General features: G+C 51.9%; 1 protein-coding gene across 1 annotated transcript in view; it reads left to right on the forward strand.

The window, feature by feature from the left end:
- Window positions 1-322: 322 nt before the first annotated feature.
- The window catches only part of ZNF385D (zinc finger protein 385D), a 575,209-nt gene continuing 556,869 nt past the window's right edge, over window positions 323-18,662 (forward strand). Inside the window, exon 1 of the mRNA XM_086942162.1 lies at window positions 323-958. Coding sequence (XP_086798288.1) covers window positions 937-958 — 22 coding nt within the window. The 5' untranslated portion in view covers window positions 323-936. The remainder of the gene's footprint in view (window positions 959-18,662) is intronic.

The following is an 18,662-nucleotide window of genomic DNA, read 5'->3' on the forward strand; positions in this document are numbered from 1 at the left end:
TGACACCCGCAGTGCTGCTGGCTCAACACTGCTGCGTCTACTGCTCTACCTCGTCTGAACCAGAAGTGCCGACCCCAGCTGCACGGCAGCTGCTCACACTGCCACAGCAGGCGCCACAGCTCCTGAGACCACCGCCTCTGCTCCTGCCGGTGCAGCGCTGGTGCAGCCCCCGCTGCAGCCGCTGCCGCTGGAGGGAGGCCCCTCGCTGCCAGTACTCTCCCCCGGGCTCCCACTGATGTCACAGGCCCAGGCAAGGACATGACAAGGCGGAGTCAGATTACTGTGAGAATGGGCTGTGAGAGCAGGCGGGGGAGAGAGCGCTAACCGCGGAGGACCGCGGGGGGCGCAGGCACTGCGCGCTGGAGGAGGCAGACACTGCCTGCGCTGGAGGAGAACAGGAGGCAGACACTGCGCGCTGGAGCAGGGCGGGAGGCGAAGACACTGCCTGTGCTGGAGGAGGGCAGGAGGCAGTCACTGCGCGCTGGAGCAGGCAGGAGGCGCAGACACTGCCTGCGCGGGCGGAGTGTAGGAGGGTGCAGACACTGCCTGTGCTGGAGGAAAGCGGGAGGCAGACACTGCCTGCACTGGAGCAGGGCAGGAGGCGCAGACACTGCCTATGCTGGAAGACGGCGCATCGACTGCTGGGATTGGAGTAGGGCGCAGACACTGACAGCACCGGAGGAGGCAGAATACTCTGCCTGCACTGGAGTAGTGTAAGAGGGACTTGGGCACTACCTAAACTGGAAGAGGGCAGGGGAGAGTCTGACACTGCCTGCGCTGGAGGAGGGAGCAGACACTGCCCGCACTGGAGGAGGACAGGGGGCGCAGGCACTGGGACCACCACTTCACCCTAGGGATGGGGGCAGTCACTACGGAATGAGACCCCCGCACACAGCCCTGCGCCGGGGGGGCTGATGTGGGAGACACAGCTCCAGGATGAAAAACATCATGTATTTCGGTAAGTCTCGCCCGGCTGCGGGGAGGTGCGGGGGGGGGGGGGGGGAGAAGGGGGTTGGGGGGCAAAGCCCTGATTCTGAATGAGTTCCTGGGATCTCTCCAGGACAGCGACCCTGTGGTAAGGGAGTCTCGGGGGTGCGATGGATTTCAGTAATCTGATATTTTTGGGGTTTTGCCACAACGAGCACCCGTTTCTGGCGCGATACTTCTACTCATTTCCGTCCATTTGGCGCCCACGAGGTATGCAGTTTCCAAGCACTATAAATGTTAATGGTATTAATAGAAAACTACCGATAACTCGTGCTATCGACCTCAGAAGAATGAAAGGCTGACTGGGACCTCTGCATAGAAGCTGCAGGCGGTATACCGATCTCGCAGCAGCATGAACCCACTGAGCCACCTTACCTGTTTAAATACCCACATATGTTCCATCTCCCAGTGGTACCTTGTTTCCAAATGTCAGCGTTGCTGCTACGTTTTACCTCTCGGGTGCTCGGCCCCGTGCCCTCTCATTCACAACCACCTCAGTGAGGCACAGATTTCCATCTCAGTGAGGCACAGATTTCCACCTCAGTGAAGCGCAGATTTCACCTCAGTGAGGCACAGATTTCCACCTCAGTGAGGCGCAGATTTCACCTCAGTGAGGCACAGATTTCCACCTCAGTGAGGCGCAGATTTCACCTCAGTGAGGCACAGATTTCCACCTCAGTGAGGCGCAGATTTCACCTCAGTGAGGCACAGATTTCCATCTCAGTGAGGCACAGATTTCCACCTCAGTGAGGCACAGATTTTCACCTCAGTGAGGCACTGATTTCACCTCAGTGAGGCACAGATTTCCAGCTCTGAGGCACAGATTTCCACCCCAGTGAGGCGCAGCGCCCACACTGTGCATAAGACTGCTGCGGTTCTATCCCCTGGACTGGAGGCGATGGTGCTGGCGTGCCCCGGTGCCCCCAACTAACATGCAGGTTCTGAGCCCTTTTGGTGTAAAACCCGTTGTGCTGAACTGCCCCGGAGCCCTGTGGGTGTGTGCGGCTGACGTACACAACTACCCCGTAACCCTTTCGGTGTGAGCACCACTCGAGCTGAACTGCCCCGGAGCACTGTCAGAGAGAGAATGCCCCCTAGCCCAGGGGTTGTGAGCGGCCGACGTGCTGAACTGCCCCGTAGCCCTCTCTGTGTGAGCACCACTGGTGCAGAACAGCTCCCGAGCCTTGTGGGTGTGAGCACCACTGGGTGTGAGCACCGCTCGTGCTGAGCTGCCCCGGAGCACTGTCGGTGTGAGCACCATTAGTATGGAACTGCCCCGGAGCCCAGGGGGTGTGAGCGGCCGACGTGCTGAACTGCCCCGGACCCCTGTCAGAGTGAGAACTGCCCCAGAGCCCTCTCGGTGTAGGCACCACTCGAGCTGAACTGCCCCAGAGCACTGTCGGTGTGATCACCATTAGTGTTGAACTGCCCGGAGCCCAGGGGGTGTGAGCGGCCGACGTGCTGAACTGCCCCGGACCCCTGTCAGAGTGAGAACTGCCCCGGAGCCCTCTCAGTGTGAGCACCACTCGAGCTGAACTGCCCCGGAGCACTGTTGGTGTGAGCACCATTAGTGTTGAAGTGCCCTGGAGTCATGTCAGAGAGAGAACTGCCCCAGAGCCCTGTGGGTGCGAGAACAGCCCCGGAGCCCAGGGATTGTGAGCGGCCGACGTGCTGAACTGCCCCGTAGCCCTCTCTGTGTGAGCACCACTCGTGCAGAACTGCCCCGGAGCCCTGTTGGAGTGGGCCCCAGCGCTGCTAAACTGCCCCGGAGCCCTCTCTGTATGAAAATCCTTCGTGCTCAGTTGCCTGGGAGCCCTCTGGGTGTGAGCACACATTGTGCTAAGTGCCCCCTCCCCCAGTGCATATATACCCGTACCGCACAGCACCATTATGCTCTTGCACCATGAAGCCCGATGCCTGGATGCTCCTGTTCCGTGTACGTGTTACCACCGTCTGGTGCAGTCAAAATTAAAAGTCATAACTTGCTGCACTGTACTTATAAACACGTGCCCCCCTATGCCTGGCACTGGTATGCACATGTATCAGGCGTGCAGCACCCTCATCCCACTGCACCCTACTGCATAGCGCCAGCACATGCCTGTACAGGGCAGTTTAGTATGAGATGGAACATTGTCCAGCAGCAGCTGCATGCGCCTGAACCCACCAAGCAGTATCAGAATGGCATTGAACCGTCATGCGCAGCAGAGCTATCAGGGACATCTGAAGGATTCTGGGGCTCTGGGCCAAACGTATTTTTGGGGATCCCTGTTCGGAACAGCTTCGAGCTTATGATCCAATCTCGGCTTCTTTCGTGCCCTCGTTCGCAGGGTGACCGACCCCGCTAGGGCCCCCTGGCCCAGATTGTAAATATGGGTCCATCTAATAGGAATAGTGGGGTGTATTTTCCGGAGTGTAACACAGCAGCAGCTCACTATCATTACTGCAAAAAAAATCTGCCACCCACCGCCATTTCTCATATGTGAGGTCTTGTTTAGAACTAAAAGGAACTTTTCTCTGTTTGCTGCGTGGGGTTGAAAAACAAACATTTGTCTGCAAAATGTCTGTAATAGACTCTCACACTTCATTCGTATTCAAATAAAAATGAATGGAAATGGTATTTAAAGCAAGGTATGTTTAAGAATCATTCAAGGTCATCAGGACGGTCCTGCGTGGAGAGCAGAGCTGGTCTTTCTGGGGGGCCCCTGAGAGGCTGGGGCCCCGAGTTAGAGACCTCTTTGACCATGCCTTCAAAGGCCTCTTAGCGTTATGAGTTCTTAAGCTGCACCCGCGTGCACGTGCGCCGTTGTGTGCAGCACCAGCAGAGCTCGTGCTGTGCGGGAAAGCATACTCCTGGACTTCCGGCATGGCGTGCGCCTCGAATCCCGCTGTGTGCAGCACTACAGTGAACGTTTCGTGTCGTGTGTGAGGGCACACGAGTGCGTACTGTGCTATAGCGTCAGTGGCCCTCTGCAGTGTGCAGCGCAGCACCGGTGCGCGCGTCTACCCTACCGCTCAGCACCAGCATGAGCTTCTCTCGTACTAAGCAGCACTGTATGTGAAGAGGCTCTGTGCTGCAAGCAGCAGGCTGCGCTTCTCTCGTACTAAGCAGCACTGTATGTGAAGAGGCTTTGTGCTGCAAGCAGCAGGCTGCGCTTCTCTCGTACTAAGCAGCACTGTATGTGAAGAGGCTTTGTGCTGCAAGCAGCAGGCTGCGCTTCTCTCGTACTAAGCAGCACTGTATGTGAAGGGGCTCTGTGCTGCAAGCAGCAGGCTGAGCTCACACCAGGCTACATGGCGCCATTATGTATACCACACTGGACGCCAGCACCATGTACTGACAGCTATCATACAGCGCCTACCTGCACTTTCACTATATAGTGTGACGCTAATATGAGCCTGCATGTCATACAGCACCAGCATGCACGTGTGCTACACTTCAGAGTGCAAGCGTGAGCTTAAACCGTGATGGGCAGCGCCAGTCTGCACTGTACCCGGCCCTGCAGCGCCAGTCTGCACTGTACCAGGCCCTGCAGCGCCAGTCTGCACTGTACCATGATGGGCAGCACGAGTCCACACTATGCCATGCTCGCATCACAATTCTGCACTATGCCATGATGGGCAACGCCACTCTGCACTATACCCTGCCCTGCAGCACCAGTCTGCACTATGCCATGTCCTGCAACACAAGCCCACACTGTACCATGATGGGCAGCACCAGGCCGCACTGTACCATGCTGGGCAGCACCAGGCCGCACTGTACCATGCTGGGCAGCGGCAGCCCGCACTTCCATGATAAGGCCCGCACCGGTCTGCAGTTGCATGCCCTAGGCCGCACAGCGCCCTCTCTCTTTCTTACTATGGTGTTGTGTGAATGACCACAGGTGCGGCAGCTCGGTTGGTTTCGCGCGCGCCACGGAGTCCTCAGGCCAGGCTGCTGGTCAAGTGTTCAGTTGCCCGATCTGCCATCCTTCTTTTTTCCAGTTTTATATAGCGCTTTCATCCTCCCGAGGTCTCTGCCGGCCGTCCCGTTCAACAACACTAACAAGCGCCTGCTTATCTCAGCGCCAAGAGTCTATAGCGCTTGTGATGCGCACTACGCGTGTCTTGGTGTGAAGAGTGTTGGATCCGCTGACACCGCGGTTCTTGTGCTCGCCCCAGGTGCGGCGCCTTTGGCTTTGCGCGGCGCTGTCCCTTTGATAGAGGCCCCTCTTTGGAGTTTCTTGGGAAGTGACCGTGAAGACGCGGCGCGAACAGTGTCATGTGCACAGTTTTATGTGGTTTCACCAACATATGTTTTCCTGCTCAGTTTCCGAGCGAAAACATAATTTGCTTCGTCCCTCAGCTTTCCGCACCTGCTAGTGGTGCAAGTGCCCGTTTCATTTTGGTCAGTTCTTCCGTGCAAGAGTCCGCTTTGTATCCGTCAGTCGTGCAAAGTGGGTGCAAAGGCACTGGAGCTAGTTGGAGTATAGCTAGGCACGAATTTATATATAAATATTCTGCGTCGCTAGCGCTCAACCCTCCGAGCTGTCTTTCTTTCTTGGCCTCGGTCTCTTGGCTCGAAATGCAGTGGAAAGGGTGTAATATTTGATATTTGTGAGTATTTGTAGAGCGCGAACTTTCGCTCCGGAAGGAGCATCTTGGCGCTGAGCATGCCCGTGTGAGATGAGTGATACATGGCGAAAATCTGGGTCTAAATAGCTGCCAGTACATATGGTAATATGAAAATGTCAGTGCAGTCTCTAAATGCGTTAGCCCAGCTGGCCCCTCCCCTCAGATGCACAGCAGAACATTGCTTATATAGCGCTTAAACGTGAAGGCGCACAGGCACTTTGGACATCTGTATTGCTTCTAGGGGCATTTATCGGGGTTCCATACGGTTCACTGCCTTACTGTTCACTTACCCATTCATCCTCTCATCAGGTCAGGATATGTCGTGAGTGTGGCGTAACCTTACTGTCACCATTCGATGGAGCGCACAACTTTCTGTAAGCGCGTCAATGTTCTTACGGGGGAGAGGGTACAGCCTTACCACTGGGAGGTTAATGACCCCACATTTCCACCCCAGAGGGTGTTACCCCACGTCTTAGAGAGATCGGTCTAGGCAGGCTGGGGACAGAGCCATGCGACCGGGCGATCTGCCCGGGAGCACACATGTTGCGCGTGCGTGCAGACATGGCTGGGACTCCGAAAGCTTTCCATGCGCGACGCTCGAGAGGGCATATATCTGTTGGTCAGACTATCATAATGTGCAAAGGAAAGTCTGCACAGGGCGACAAGATCAAAACATTTTCAGTGATCAAAGAATTCCCTGATAATTATATTTTTCACTAATGGTCAATTGCAATCGAGAGTGCAAAAGAGCCCGTTCTGAGATGCAGCGCCATGCACGTAATCAAGCGCCTAGACAGAAGGCGCATCACTGGATACATTCATGCCACAGTGGCATTATTGGGCCACAAGTGCCCTGGCTTGCACCTCCTTATGAACGAGGCAACTTGGAGGACAGGCACGCGGCAGTAGCCCGTTTTTTAACCCTTTATATGGTCCTTGTGGGGTTTGCTCGTATGTCTGGCGCAATACACTGTTGGGTATTCTTGCGCACTGTCATTTACAACAAAAAGAGCCCTGATTGGGTTGTTTCCCTGTAATCCCATTCATTAACCCCCCCCCCCCCCCCCCCCCCACCCACACACACACACCACACAGACACCACCACTACTTCATGCTCACACAAACTGTGTTCTGCAAGTTGCGGACAAGGTGGTTTCTGACGCTGCGCATCATAAACGCTTTTTGCGCATGAGCCGTTTGCGCCTCTCCTGGGCGCATCTTTGGCCGTGGAAAGCGAGTCATTTGCTATTGGCCGCAGCGCCTCGAGGGAGGGAAACGATTAGAGGGCAGATTACCCTGGTGGTGGCCATGGACACGTTCACCGCCAGGCGGCGCTAGTGGACAAGTGTCACACAGTAAACTTTGGCTGTTTCTATCCGACTGCGCCTTGCCGTGGCATGTGGTTGTGTTTTTAGCACTAGACACATGATTGCCTTATATTTCTTTGTAATCTTATGTTTTGAACTTTAATAAAAAAAGATTTAAAAAAAATCCCAGCCTAAAGAATGTGGGTGGAGCGTCAGATTGGCCTTAAGGGCACCCCGGAGGAGCAAGAAGGGCTGGTGTGACAGGGCAGGATGTGGGCCGTTTTGTTGTCTGGTGGGCGGGCTTTGCTGTTCATTTGTCTGCTATTACCGCACACATTGCCTGCAGCTGCCCACATGCAGACATGCTCGCTTACTTTGCACACACGCCTAAGTAGCGCGTGTCTCTATAGGTTTATACCTGCCCGAATCCGAGCACCTGGGCAACTTGCGGTCACTTCTTTAAGCTATGTGATTCACTAACAGGGGGGCGTGTTTATTTTGGTGCCCGCTGTCTTCTGTCCCAGTCCGACCTTGTTTATGGGTGCGATATGTGGCCGGACAAAGGCGTCATCCATAACACGAGGCCCCTTCGCTAGCTGTGACGTCTCCGGGTGAGCCCAGCGTTGGGTCCTGGTGCCAAGGCCGTGGGTCCATCTCCCGAGCAGGGCAGCCTTTGCCTCTGGGGGTGTGAAGCTGCTCGACAATATGCCAATGTCCTTTATGTGGCCTGCACGGAAGTCTTGCATATTCATAAAACCACATGCAGTCGTAAAAGGTCTCATTGTATCGACTTCGGAAGGATGATAGACTAATCTAGTCAAGGGAGATACACAGCTAATTCAACTGTGCACTCCTCAGCAGGAGCGCGAACCCGTAGAGCTGTCTAGTCAGCTAGAAGAGTTGCAGCACCGGTCCCCTCCCATTTGGAATGGGGCAGAGCAGGAGTGTCTGTAAGGATAAGCAAAGGTGCCAGGGGAGAGAAGGGTGGTGGGGCTGGGGAGGGGAGAGAAGGCTGGCACTGCATGGCATCACAGCGCTCTCCTTGATACTGACGGGTGACTTCAGAAGATAACCCTCCCTCTGCCCACCTCCAACCTCTAGCACTAACAGCTCAGCATCTAAGGCTTCGATGTTGTTTTTTTGTTTTTAGGAGGGTGGGGGTGGGGGGGGGGGTGATTGCAAGATGCGTGCCACCGACTGTCTTTAAACTACAATAAATGGCACTTTTTAACAGTAATAATATTCCGGGTATCTCAGCTCAGCGCCCGCGAATCAGAAGAAACAATTACCAACCTCAAGTGTTCTCATGTCATTGACCTGAGAAGGATGAAAGGCAGAGCCTGCTTTGCACCTTTCGGGTTACAAATGGCTGCAGTAGGCGTGCGCACTGCCCTTGAGCTATTATTCTAATAACTCCTTAGGGGTCTGAAAGTTCATAGCGCCTACCAACACGTCGTTTTGTATTTTCCGTCTGCTTTGTTCCACGGGCTTACCTAGAGCCTATGAGGATGAGTCTTTTGGTCCAGAATAAGGCTAGTTGCGAGCCCTCACACCCCCCACTCGTCCCCCTCCGCACACCCACCCACACACACACAAACACACACTCAATACCTCTGTAAACATTCTGATGCCAGGAACATTTTCATTTCTAACATTTATTTATTTTGAACGTTTTATAGAGCGCGAACAAGACCCTTGCGGGTATCAGAGCGCTTTACAGACATTAAGGGTTACTTATACAACAAAGAGGATACTTATACAACAGATAAAGCATGTAGATCAGGTATACATAACATCTTGTGCAGCGAAGCAAAGAGTGTGTCATCGCATAAAGTCTCGTTGAGTCAGTGCAATCGCAACTATAATATCCAGGTTGTCCAGTGGACCCTTGTCATAGAGAGAGGACTGGTGAGGGTGAGAATGTTTTTCCGAGTTTCCTTAGACTATGTTCAAGTGAATTTTGCCATGAGGATCGATTTTACGTCCTTTTTGAACGATGCAGTGGAGGAGTTAAGTCTGGTTTCTGGAGGCAGTGCATTCCATATCCTAGGCACCATCACTGAGAAGGATCGTTAATATGTTTTTTTCTTGTTGAATCTTTGTGGTTTCAGTAGTAGGTTTTCTGCACTTCTAGTGGATCTTATACCACCAGAGGTTGACAGTTTCTGTGTGAGATATCTGGGTACATTGTGATGTATGGCCTTATGCGTCATACACGCAATTATTTTCAGGTGAATTCTGGCTTCAAATGGTCGCCAGTTCAAGGATTCTAGATCTGGGGAGATGTGGGAGCTTCTTTTCAAGCCCGTGATGAGTCTCGCTGCCGCATTAATGGAGGCTCTTAAGGGTGCAGTTGTTGCTTTAGGAAGGCCGCAGAGAGAGGCAATTCCATAATCCACCCGAGGGATAACAAGAGCTTGAACGGCCATCTTGAAGTCATTGGCGGGCACGAAGGGTTCCAGCTTTCTCAGTGTATGTATCTGGAAGTTTGCTCCCTTCATTGCATTGCTAATGTGTTTCTGGATATTGAGGTTGCAGTCAAGGGTTATACCTAATGGTTTCGCTGAGTCCACCAAGGTTGGTTCAAGGTTGAATGCAGTGAGATGTTTGAGCCAGGCATGCATGATGGGGACTTTGGTGGGTGGGGCTATTAGGAGGAATTCAGCTTTTAGAGCGCTCAATTTGAGATGGTTCTCTGCCAACCATGTCTAGGTGTTCCCAAGTGTTGAGTTGAGCAATTGAATGTCTTCAGGGGAGTGTATCTTAACACCATTGGTGCGGCGCATTTTCCCGCTGTGCGCTGAAGATTTAAAAATCCCACGGTTCATGACGAGCTCAGCTCCTCATGAGCGTACGAGAGGTGTACTTCATGACGAGCTGAGCTCGTCATCAGCGCCGAAGGGGTTACGGTATAATTGGGTATCGTCTGCGTACATGTAATATTGCACGTTAGACGATTGCAAAAGTTCTGTGAGTGGTTCCTTGAATAAATTAAACAAAGTCGGGGATAGCGAGGACCCTTGCGGTTCTCCCAACGTTACTGGAACTGGTTTAGACAGGCTGTTGTTGACCTTGAATTTTTGAGTCCGGTTTTGAAGGAAAGATGTAAACCAGTTAAGCACTGACACTGATAGCCCAATTCTGTGTAGCCATTAGTATAAACGCGCGCTTACTTTTCACATGTGCTTGCAAATTCATGGCGCTATAATTACTAGTTGTTCTTGATTACTATTTCTCCAAACCAATCAAAAAAACGATCTCAGAATCGGAAGGCTGTGACTCAGGGGTCTGCTGCGAGCCAAACTGCTAACCTGCAGGTTGTACAAGATCACAGCAGTGGGAGCTTAGCCCACCAGGTTAACTTTAGGTTGTGCAAGATCACAGCAGCAGGAGCTTAGCCCACCAGGATAACTTCAAGTTGTACAAGATCACAGCAGCAGGATCTTAGCCCACCAGGATAACTTCAGGTTGTACAAGATCACAGCAGTGGTTGCTTAGCCCACCAGGATAACTTCAGGTTGTACAAGATCACAGCAGCAGGAGCTCAGCCCACTAGGATAACTTCAGGTTGTACAAGATCACAGCAGTGGTTGCTTAGCCCACCAGGATAAATTGTAGGTTGTACAAGGTCACAGCAGCAGGTGCATAGCCCACCAGGATAACTTCAGGTTGTACAAGATCACAGCAGTGGTAGCTTAGCCCACCAGGATAAATTGTAGGTTGAACAAGGTCCCAGCAGCAGGAGCTTAGCCCACCATGATAACTTCAGGTTGTACAAGATCACAGCAGCAGGGGCTTAGCCCACCATGATAACTTCAGGTTGTACAAGATCACAACAGCAGGGGCTTAGCCCACCACAATAACTTCAGGCTGTACAAGATCACAGCAGCAGGGGCTTAGCCCACCATGATAACTTCAGGCTGTACAAGATCACAGCAGCGGTAGCTTCGCCCACCAGGATAACTTCAGGCTGTACAAGATCACAGCAGCAGGGGCTTAGCCCACCAGGATAACTTCAGGCTGTACAAGATCACAGCAGCAGGGGCTTAGCCCACCACGATAACTTCAGGATGTACAAGATCACAGCAGCAGGGGCTTAGCCCACCAGGATAACTTCAGGTTCTACAAGATCACAGCAGCGGTAGCTTCACCCACCAGGATAAATTGTAGGTTGTACAAGGTCACAGTAGCAGGGGCTTAGCCCACCACGATAACTTCAGGCTGTACAAGATCACAGCAGCAGGAGCTTAGCCCACCACGATAACTTCAGGCTGTACAAGATCACAGCAGCAGGGGCTTAGCCCACCAGGATATATTGTAGGTTGTACAAGATCACAGCAGCAGGGGCTTAGCCCACCAGGATATATTGTAGGTTGTACAAGGTCACAGCTGCAGGGGCTTAGCCCACCAGGATATATTGTAGGTTGTACAAGGTCACAGCAGCGGTAGCTTCGCCCACCACGATAACTTCAGGTTGTACAAGATCACAGCAGCAGGGGCTTAGCCCACCACGATAACTTCAGGTTGTACAAGATAACAGCAGCAGGAGCTTAGCCTACCACGATAACTTCAGGTTGTACAAGATCACAGCAGCAGGGGCTTAGCCCACCAGGATATATTGTAGGTTGTACAAGATCACAGCAGCAGGAGCTTAGCCCACCAGGATATATTGTAGGTTGTACAAGTTCACAGCAGCAGGAGCTTAGCCCACCACGATAACTTCAGGTTGTACAAGATCACAGCAGCAGGGGCTTAGCCCACCACGATAACTTCAGGTTGTACAAGATCACAGCAGCAGGAGCTTAGCCCACCACAATAACTTCAGGCTGTACAAGATCACAGCAGCAGGTGCTTAGCCCACCAGGATATATTGTAGGTTGTACAAGATCACAGCAGCAGGGGCTTAGCCCACCAGGATATATTGTAGGTTGTACAAGACCACAGCAGCAGGGGCTTAGCCCACCACGATAACTTCAGGCTGTACAAGATCACAGCAGCAGGGGCTTAGCCCACCAGGATATATTGTAGGTTGTACAAGATCACAGCAGCAGGAGCTTAGCCCACCACGATAACTTCAGGTTGTACAAGATCACAGCAGCAGGAGCTTAGCCCACCACGAAGATCACAGCAGCAGGGGCTTAGCCCACCAGGATATATTGTAGGTTGTATAAGATCACAGCAGCAGGAGCTTAGCCCACCACGATAACTTCAGGCTGTACAAGTTCACAGCAGCGAGAGCTCAGCCTACCACGATAACTTCAGGCTGTACAAGATCACAGCAGCAGGGGTTTAGCCCACCAGGATAACTTCAGGTTGTACAAGATCACAGCAGCAGGGGCTTAGCCCATTCAGGTTGTACAAGATCACAGCAGCAGGGGCTTAGCCCACCACGATAACTTCAGGTTGTACAAGATCACAGCAGCAGGAGCTTAGCCCACCAGGATAACTTCAGGTTGTACAAGATCACAGCAGCAGGAGCTTAGCCCACCACGATAACTTCAGGCTGTACATGTTCACAGCAGCGAGAGCTTAGCCCACCACGAAGATCACAGCAGCAGGGGCTTAGCCCACCAGGATATATTGTAGGTTGTACAAGGTCACAGCAGCGAGAGCTCAGCCTACCACGATAACTTCAGGTTGTACAAGATCACAGCAGAAGGAGCTTAGCCCACCACGATAACTTCAGGCTGTACAAGATCACAGCAGCAGGGGCTTAGCCCACCAGGATAACTTCAGGCTGTACAAGATTACAGCAGCAGGGGCTTAGCCCACCATGATAACTTCAGGTTGTACAAGATCACAGCAGAAGGAGCTTAGCCCACCACGATAACTTCAGGCTGTACAAGATCACAGCAGCAGGAGCTCAGCCCTCCACGATAACTTCAGGTTGTACAAGATCACAGCAGCAGGGGCTTAGCCCACCACGATAACTTCAGGCTGTACAAGATCACAGCAGCGGTAGCTTCGCCCACCAGGATAACTTCAGGCTGTACAAGATCACAGCAGCGGTAGCTTCGCCCACCAGGATAACTTCAGGCTGTACAAGATCACAGCAGCAGGGGCTTAGCCCACCATGATAACTTCAGGTTGTACAAGATCACAGCAGCAGGGGCTTAGCCCACCATGATAACTTCAGGTTGTACAAGATCACAGCAGCAGGGGCTTAGCCCACCAGGATAACTTCAGGTTGTACAAGATCACAGCAGCAGGAGCTTAGCCCACCAGGATAACTTCAGGCTGTACAAGATCACAGCAGCAGGGGCTTAGCCCACCAGGATAACTTCAGGCTGTACAAGATCACAGCAGCAGGAGCTCAGCCCTCCACGATAACTTCAGGTTGTACAAGATCACAGCAGCAGGAGCTCAGCCCTCCACGATAACTTCAGGTTGTACAAGATCACAGCAGCGGTAGCTTAGCCCACCAGGATAAATTGTAGGTTGAACAAGGTCCCAGCAGCAGGAGCTTAGCCCACCATGATAACTTCAGGTTGTACAAGATCACAGCAGCAGGGGCTTAGCCCACCAGGATAACTTCAGGCTGTACAAGATCACAGCAGCAGGGGCTTAGCCCACCACGATAACTTCAGGTTCTACAAGATCACAGCAGCGGTAGCTTCACCCACCAGGATAACTTCAGGCTGTACAAGATCACAGCAGCAGGGGCTTAGCCCACCAGGATAACTTCAGGTTGTACAAGATCACAGCAGCAGGGGCTTAGCCCACCAGGATAACTTCAGGTTGTACAAGATCACAGCAGCAGGGGCTTAGCCCACCACGATAACTTCAGGTTGTACAAGATCACAGCAGCAGGGGCTTAGCCCACCAGGATAACTTCAGGCTGTACAAGATTACAGCAGCAGGGGCTTAGCCCACCATGATAACTTCAGGTTGTACAAGATCACAGCAGAAGGAGCTTAGCCCACCACGATAACTTCAGGCTGTACAAGATCACAGCAGAAGGAGCTTAGCCCACCGCGATAACTTCAGGCTGTAGAAGATCACAGCAGCAGGGGCTTAGCCCACCACGATAACTTCAGGTTGTACAAGATCACAGCAGAAGGAGCTTAGCCCACCACGATAACTTCAGGCTGTACAAGATCACAGCAGCAGGGGCTTAGCCCACCAGGATAACTTCAGGCTGTACAAGATTACAGCAGCAGGGGCTTAGCCCACCATGATAACTTCAGGTTGTACAAGATCACAGCAGAAGGAGCTTAGCCCACCACGATAACTTCAGGCTGTACAAGATTACAGCAGCAGGGGCTTAGCCCACCAGGATAACTTCAGGTTGTACAAGATCACAGCAGCAGGAGCTTAGCCCACCACGATAACTTCAGGTTGTACAAGATCACAGCAGCAGGGGCTTAGCCCACCAGGATAACTTCAGGTTGTACAAGATCACAGCAGCGGTAGCTTCGCCCACCAGGATAACTTCAGGCTGTACAAGATCACAGCAGCAGGAGCTCAGCCCTCCACGATAACTTCAGGTTGTACAAGATCACAGCAGCAGGGGCTTAGCCCACCATGATAACTTCAGGTTGTACAAGATCACAGCAGCAGGGGCTTAGCCCACCATGATAACTTCAGGTTGTACAAGATCACAGCAGCAGGGGCTTAGCCCACCAGGATAACTTCAGGTTGTACAAGATCACAGCAGCAGGAGCTTAGCCCACCAGGATAACTTCAGGCTGTACAAGATCACAGCAGCAGGGGCTTAGCCCACCAGGATAACTTCAGGTTGTACAAGATCACACAGCAGGAGCTCAGCCCACCAGGATAGCTTCAGGCTGTACAAGATCACACAGCAGGAGCTCAGCCCTCCACGATAACTTCAGGTTGTACAAGATCACAGCAGCAGGGGCTTAGCCCTCCACGATAACTTCAGGTTGTACAAGATCACAGCAGCAGGGGCTTAGCCCACCAGGATAACTTCAGGTTGTACAAGATCACACAGCAGGAGCTCAGCCCACCAGGATAACTTCAGGCTGTACAAGATCACACAGCAGGAGCTCAGCCCTCCACGATAACTTCAGGTTGTACAAGATCACAGCAGCAGGAGCTTAGCCCACCAGGATAACTTCAGGCTGTACAAGATCACAGCAGCAGGGGCTTAGCCCACCAGGATAACTTCAGGTTGTACAAGATCACAGCAGCAGGAGCTTAGCCCACCAGGATAACTTCAGGCTGTACAAGATCACAGCAGCAGGAGCTCAGCCCTCCACGATAACTTCAGGTTGTACAAGATCACAGCAGCAGGGGCTTAGCCCACCAGGATAACTTCAGGTTGTACAAGATCACAGTAGCAGGAGCTCAGCCCTCCACGCTATTTTACACAAACTGAGGATTATTTAAAGTCCATTCCCCGCACTCTCGCACTGTGCTGTCTTTTCAGCTGCACTTTTCTCAGGTCCAAGTTCTTAACTCTAACTGTGATGTGGATTCTGTTTCCGATGCAATTCTCTAAGGCCCTCCCCTCCCACGAGTGTAAACTGGGGGGAATGCACCCTGCATTCGACGAAATAGAGCCCTAATGGTGCGCAATTCTGACTTTCTAGAAGCAGTAGTTAGTATAATATGTCTCAAATGTTGCACGTTGTGCTGCACACGCGGGCTTTATCGCAGATGAATGGGTTCGCAATCTGCACCCGATTCTTTCTGCTTAGTAGTAGGCGCTACTTGCCCACCTACGTCACTTTGAATTTTGTTGGCAACCAGCACATGGGACTGTACACCCCTGGGCGTGCATGGCATCCTGGTGTACCCACGACGAAAGGAAGTGTGCACATGAGGGAATGACAGGTGCCATTGCGCATGGACACATGTAACCGACAGGGGAGTTTGCGCCTGGCACACAATTAAAAGCTGGGCGTCCCAAGAGGTATCGTTTGTGCCCTTGTTTTGAGTGTTCATAGAGTACACACATTTTCAGCACAGTCCCCTGAAGGATTCTATGCTATAAATAGCTTTTTAATCAATCAGTGACCTTCGAACTGGCAGCATTAGGCAGTCTGGGGTCAGGGCCGGCTCTTGGCTCATGGTGGCCCTGGGCAAGGAGCATAGGTAGGGGGCCCGGAAGAGGGGTTCCGGGCGGGGCGGAGCGCGCAGGCCAGTAAAGAGGGGAGGGGGTCAGGGTGTTTAGAAGTGGAACAGAGCCGGAGGCCGCCAAATCCCTGCCAGGGGCCACCACGCAAATATGTATCCATCCTCAGAGGATTAATATATTAAGGATATATATTGGCGTGGTGGCCCCTGGGGTTTGGTGGCCCTGTGCAGGTGCACAGCTTGCACATGCCTAGAGCCGGCCCTGCTGGGGTCCACGCCTTCCTCTCATAAACCATCTCGAACGTTCCTCTCCTGTCGGGCATAGCGCTTAGACCTCTTCCTTGCAATGTACAGCGCTCTGTTGGCGTTGCAGCACAACTTGGCGGGCGCTCCAGATATGCGAACATATTTTTACAAGCAGCGTGTGGGGACGGACAGTCCCGCCAAAGAACACCGAGAGTTAACAAGGGTGAACTTTGACCCCAGATAAAAGGAGGTTTCTGGCACGACTTAGAACATCTGTGTAATATTTTGGTATCTCAGTGGAGGTCAGGGTGACATATGTCATTCCTCATTCACGTGGCTAACTCCACAGCTTGAATTCTGTTTCGAGAACTAACATATTGCGCATTTTGCTGCATCTTCGGGCTGGCAGGCTCGTGCCCCCAGGGCATGCTCGAGGGCACGGGAAAGTACGGGGAGGTCAAACCGTACGACTTGCTAGTGAACACGCCTGGCACTGGGCCGTGGCGGGAGTGACCGAGAAACGTTTGTTCGTCGTAATATTGCTCTAATATCTAAGCCAAGGAGGTATCTCAGTGAGTTGATGAGCAACAAAGGAAGTGTATGTATGTGTACATTTGTGCGTGTGTAGTGTGTATATATGTGTATGTGCGTATGTATCTTTCTCTGTAGATTAAAGGTTCACATCTCTGCAGGGCACTATTTGCCTTTCATCCTTCCTTCATTTGGTGTCATCCTCCCAGCATGCCACCCTGGGTGCCAGCGACACTCCTTCAGCTGCTCTGGCTGCCAGGGAAGGCAAGAGTCTCCTTTAAAGCACTCACAATGACACTCTCAGCCTTTTATAAGACCGGCCCAAGTTACCTTCTTAACAGGAGGACCCTCCACCCCCCTCAAAAGAGCCCCCAGCTCCCAGTCGGCCCATTTACTACCCCTTCCATTCACCAATAGGAAAAGGGTGGGTCTGCTGCTGTGCGATGGCAGCTGAACTCTGGAAGGGGCTTCTCTTCCCCCACATATACATTCCGGATAAAAGATTATTCCCCAAACAATTGAAAAGTCACATGTTTAAGGGATTAGATGCCTCCCACCCTCTCTTCTGGCTCTGCCTAGTGCAGGGACACACTCGTAGCATCCCTATCTTCTCATTCATTCAATCATTGGGGCGCTATACCAACGGTTATTACTGAGGTATGAACTTCAGGCAGGGAGGCACTAGTTGCTTTCAGCTCACTGAGGGTGCGGACTGGCCTCATTTCACAGGCCACTGCCCGGCTTCAGATGTCTGTCTCAAGGCATGGGCAAGGTGGGCCTTACCCAGGGCCCCATTCTACGGGGGGGAGGGGAGGGGGCGCTTGAGCCAGCTCCCTTCTGCAGTCTTGCCCTGATGACTTTGAACAAGTCATATTGCTTTAAGTACGAATTTCCTTTAATATATTTTCATGTGAGTGGTGTATGGGCGTCTATTACAGGCATTTTGCGAGAAATGTTTTTCTTTTTCAACCTAATGCATCATCTGATTCTTTTCTTTTCGATCAAAACAGGACCTCACATAAGAGAACGGCGGGGTCACAGCTTTTTTGCAATATCAGTGCGCTGATTATGTGTTATAAAATTGAAAACACATCACTAGCCTTGAATATTAGATGTAAACACATTTTGAATTTGGACCAGAGTTCCTTGGCACTGTCAGTGGCTTTGGCACTAGGGACATAAAAGAGCTGAAACTGGATAATAAATCCGAAACTGTTCCAAACAGGGGCCTCCAAAATATTTTGGGCCTGGTCCCAGAAATGCTGAAGATGTCCCTGTATTCACGAAAATTAGAACTTTCGAAAAGCTTTTACATGCGAGTGTAATTTGATGTACCTATTCCTCAAACACGTGCAGTCACTCGTGGAAAAGCCAGGCAAGGTACTTGTGAACAAAATACTCACTAGTGACTGGAGAAAGCGGGTTGAAAATTCTTGCAAAGCTTTCGTAGCACTGTAACCGGCTGTTTCTTTCCGTCGTGTTAAGATTAGAAGTCACCGGCGAGGAAAAGCGATGCACGGTGTGAGTTCACATGCAAAATGCGTGTGAGTTGTCGGCATAGCACACGGTCACAGCATTCACGAGAAAAAGATATCCAGTTTCACCTGAGCAGAAAGTTACTTTCGAGCATAAAAGCACAGGTGACCCAGAAACTCAGCAAACCAGAACTAGGCGAAGAATCCGGAACTGCACAAACCGTTGCACACCCCTAGATGGAACATTCCAGTGTTCTCGGCTTTGGGGTCTGTATTGTAAGCTTTGCACAAGTAAATAAGTTACTTGGAGTGGGAGAGAGCTAGATTGGTGCTGGGGGTGGAATGTGTACGTCTCAGCTGGTCTTAGAAAGCCCACCTCCTATCTCACATCATGGGTGAATTAAAACTATTTCAACGTCGTGTTTTCACCTTACAAAACTTTCTGAACTAAACAAAATTCACC

This window comes from Lissotriton vulgaris, chromosome 10 (genome assembly GCF_964263255.1).
Source record: "Lissotriton vulgaris chromosome 10, aLisVul1.2, whole genome shotgun sequence".
Lineage (NCBI taxonomy): Eukaryota > Metazoa > Chordata > Amphibia > Caudata > Salamandridae > Lissotriton > Lissotriton vulgaris.